Source organism: Pterocles gutturalis, unplaced genomic scaffold, assembly GCF_000699245.1.
Source record: "Pterocles gutturalis isolate BGI_N339 unplaced genomic scaffold, ASM69924v1 scaffold4978, whole genome shotgun sequence".
In the NCBI taxonomy this organism is placed as follows: Eukaryota; Metazoa; Chordata; class Aves; order Pterocliformes; family Pteroclidae; genus Pterocles; species Pterocles gutturalis.
Window position 1 is genome coordinate 154,523 of NW_010125430.1, and position 4,105 is coordinate 158,627.

The window sequence follows — 4,105 nt, forward strand, 5'->3', positions numbered from 1 at the left end:
TGTCCCCTAAGCATGTATGGCACATCACACGGCAGAAGAGAGATCTTCTCTGATCACGCAGCAGAAGAGGGAGAAATGCACCCAGCTCCCTTGCTGGGCAGAGCTGGTATCGGCATCAGAAACCATGCTGAGCACCAGTGGGTGGGGGCTGTCTCGCCGCAACCCCCCCAGTGCTGCCATGGGGACAGACACGACTAAGGAACAGCAGCATTAGGTGGGAGTCAAATGAAAATGTCTCGTGTGGAAGTGAGAGACTCGACAAATCTGATCACAGCGTATGCTGGAAGAAGCTTCACAATTCATGAAGTCATTCTGGTCCGTAATTAACTGGAAATTAACTACAGAATCTTGAAAAGAGCATAAACCAAAAACGGGCCAGCATACCTTCATAGTGCAGTTGCTCACTCTGAATCTCTTCCAATAATTAAGTCTAGCATATGGAACCAGAGTTGGAAAAAAAAGAAACCAACCCAAAACAACTAACAAACTATGATTTCCAAAAAAGTTTTGGAGCCCTCCTTGCTGAAGGGATATGTCTGCAGTGCACACACGCCACTCTGTAGAAATGAGGAGGATGAATTAACGTGATATTTGGCAACTTCAGCTTTGCAGAAATTACAGGTTGCAGACGCTTCTTATAAAATCAAAACAAAATTGAGAAAAAGAACATAATTAGGTAAATTATTTGCTGACTTGAATTTTCTAAAGATTATTAGAGGATGTAAGAGCTTGGAAAAATGTTCCAATTTTTCAACAAACAAAACGAGGTGGTAAACAATGAAACTGCCAAATTAGTTTAGTTCAGCATTCATGAAAAGGTATATTTTGTATCACTGAATTACACATATTTTTTAAAAGGTGCTTAAAGCATGGCATGCTGCCACACTTCAAAATATTATTTTTTCAGGAAAAAAACGTTAGCACAGTGGGAAGTAGAAGATATGTGATCAAAACAATCCTGTAACACTTTGACACAGTAAACAAAAGACAGAACATTTTAAAAATACTGAGAAAGAATATAACCCAAAGAAATAAAAAAAACAAAGAAAAAAGATCAGTAGATTAATCTGAGATTGTACAAAAATGTGCTGCGGGAAACATGGAAAATCTCTTTCTGATTTCCAGTTTTCCAATACAGAGATTAATATCTTCAGTAACAGTAGGAGGGTGATCACAAACTTTCAAATTACTAAACATATTCTCTTTATAGACACCCTCCAGCAGGAACCGGGAGGAGCTGGGTGGCAGCCTGGGGTCTTTCACTCCCATCTGCAGACAGGGAGGATGGCAAAAGAGTCAAGTTCTTTTCCAGCTCATGGGAGACAGGACCTTCTTCCCTAAGGCAACACTTCTTCTCGATCAACTGGAAAGTTTGGGTTTCTTTTTTAATGAGAGGATAAAACATGATAATTATGTACAAGTGGAAAAGAAACATCAAAGGCTTCAGCAACTTGCACACATTGAGTTATGCTTATGACCCTTTAGGATATCACCTTACTCAATTTCTCACGAACCAAACACACAGGCATCTCAGATGCTGTTTGGTTTCTGAGTTTACCTTTGCTTCCATTTGGAGGGTGAGAGCTTAAATTAGCTCTCCCGTGCAAAGAGCACAGCACTGCGCGGTGTGACTCAGCTCTAGAGAGTACCATGCTGTGAACAGGAGTTAAACTAAACCCCATTTATACATTCATTTTCCTCCAGCTCTTTACTGATTGCGATGCCTAACAAAATACTTGCCCATTTTGCCTCTAAGTCCGAACTGGAAACTGGTAAAAGTCCATTTTTTGTTGGAGTAATATATATTCTTGGCAAAACTAGGCTGACCACATGAAACTACAAGCTACGAGGCATCTTCCTAATTAATATGAACATACTCAGTCCATTCAACCTAATTATGAAAAAAATCTAATTAATACCAAACCTCGGAAATGTATATAAATATAAAATTGCTGTTTTCAAACATGCCTCCAGCCTGGCCCTTCTCTCCTGGACCACGCACAAGGCACCGTACTGCACTGACATCCAGAGCCGATTCGCCTACTATCTCCTTCACAGCAATGATGGAAGAATCTTTTCATGCCATTTGAACTCCTTTGTGTGGCATAAAGGGATCAAAACAGGAATGAGAATTTCACCTTAGTTTCTCTACGTGAGGAAAGTCACCAAAACAGCTAAAACACAAAGCTCAACCACACGCCAGCCGTACACTGCAGAGGCAGATTTGGCCTTCTAGGTCATTGCACTCAGATCACCGGTTACAACTTCCAGCAGACTACCAAGCTCCAGCACAAGCGAAGATTCTTTTTTCAATTAATTCCTCATTTACAGCATTCTGCCCAACTAAAAAAAAAAAAAAAAAGGGCAGCAAGCCCCTCAAGCAAAGTTTGCCCCCTCCCTTGTTTTTTTGTAGACCACACTGTGAACACGTCCTTTGAACACACCAGGAAATAGCAGTGATGAACTCCCGACATTGCAAAAAAAGCGTCCTGTGCTGCTGTTTCCAAAGGTTATCAAGCGGGACGGGACGGCAGCCCTGTCTTTTGCTGGAGTGCTGAGCACACAGCCCCATCCAGGAAGGCAGGCTTGCAGCAGCTCAGCTGGTGCCTCGGGGTTGCGGCAAAATTTCCAGCCCTCCAGGGAGCCAGTCTGGCCCTGTTTTCCTTTGGGAAGCAGAAACAAGTGGCCTAGGGGGCAACACAGCATCTCAAAATTGGGGTGAAAGAGGTCTTAACAGGGCTACTCTTCCCAAAAAAAAAGTAAGGTGTGGCTTGCTTGAGTATTTCTGCCAGGAGACAGGACAGAAGGAGGAGTCTGGGAGGTAGAAAAACCATCAGGCAACAGGCAGGAACCAGGATGTTGCATATAACTTACGAAAGACAAGCAGCTACATCTGTCTGCAGAACCAACCTAAGCTACCAGAACAACAGGTCCAGGAGGATAAAAAGCAAATTGCGAGATAGGAAATGATGTGGAGGAATTAATGTGACCGTGTTATCATTTTCTGGAGCAGCGAATGCATTCTAGGGGAAGGGTCACTCTGTGCATCAGGACAAGGAACCGCAGCAGTATCCAAACATATCCCCCTTCACAGACAACATCCTAAACCTAAATGTGGTGGGAAAAAGTGATTTGTAATATGATTTGCTCGGGAGATGAGTTGAAACAAAACACCGACAGAAATGTGTGGACATTGCAATTGAAGAATTAAAACAACAGAAAAAACTATTGTAAGTTTTGCTATCATATCATTTTCAAAATAGTTTTTATCACTATTAAGAAAAGGTTTTGCCCTTTTTGTTGTTGGTATATGAATGAAGGAGTAACACATCAACAAAATTATTGCATATCCAAACATTTGCAGAAATAAATCAATACAGGTGTTGAATAAGCAACAAAAAAAAAGTTGAGAGGTTTCACTACGTGTGAATTTGCTTTCATGATGGTGTAAAATGTTTTCTGGTATTCAAGAGAATGCTCATCACCCCCCCCCACCCCTCCAGAAAGCATGCAACACTTGAAACCCTAACGCTTTTAGCTATATGAGATTCCACTAAAATTACTGTCATCATAAAACACCCACTTTTATTTTTTCTGAGCCATAAAATACATATCTCCAAAACCTGATTTAGAGTGACAATAGCATTTAATAGCTATTAAGCACTTCTTCAGGATAATTCCACCTTAAACTTCTGAGATTATGCAGCTGCCAGAACTATAAAAAGGCTGCACCTTTCCAATGTTTTTGCCTAATCAAATTAAGAGACCCAACTATTAATATTCTGCTTACCTCCTAAATTCATTCCAGCTTGCAGACATTTCTGTAATCGACAGGCTGGGCAGTTCTTCCTCCGAATCTTATCAATTATGCAGTCATTCCTTCCTGCACACAGGTAATTGTGCTGTCCTGAATGAAGGAAAACCAAAACACATTATTAGAGGATGTTTTTAAATAGTTCCAATTTGTTCTTCTCTGCTGTTTCGCCGTCATTTTGAGTTCCTTATTAAGCAGACTTTCCCAATCCCATCCTTTAGCCTTCCCAATAATCTTGGTGACTTATCACGGGCCTTACTATGCGCATCTCTTCTGTTTAATTTGGGAAAG

General features: G+C 41.1%; 1 protein-coding gene across 1 annotated transcript in view; it reads right to left on the bottom strand.

Annotated features, from left to right (window-relative positions):
• LOC104465497 (mineralocorticoid receptor-like) overlaps nt 1-4,105 on the bottom strand; it is a gene marked incomplete at its 5' end in the record, with an annotated part of 85,197 nt that overhangs the window by 47,742 nt on the left and 33,350 nt on the right. The window contains one exon of the mRNA XM_010078562.1: nt 3,791-3,907. Coding sequence (XP_010076864.1) covers nt 3,791-3,907 — 117 coding nt within the window. The remainder of the gene's footprint in view (nt 1-3,790; nt 3,908-4,105) is intronic.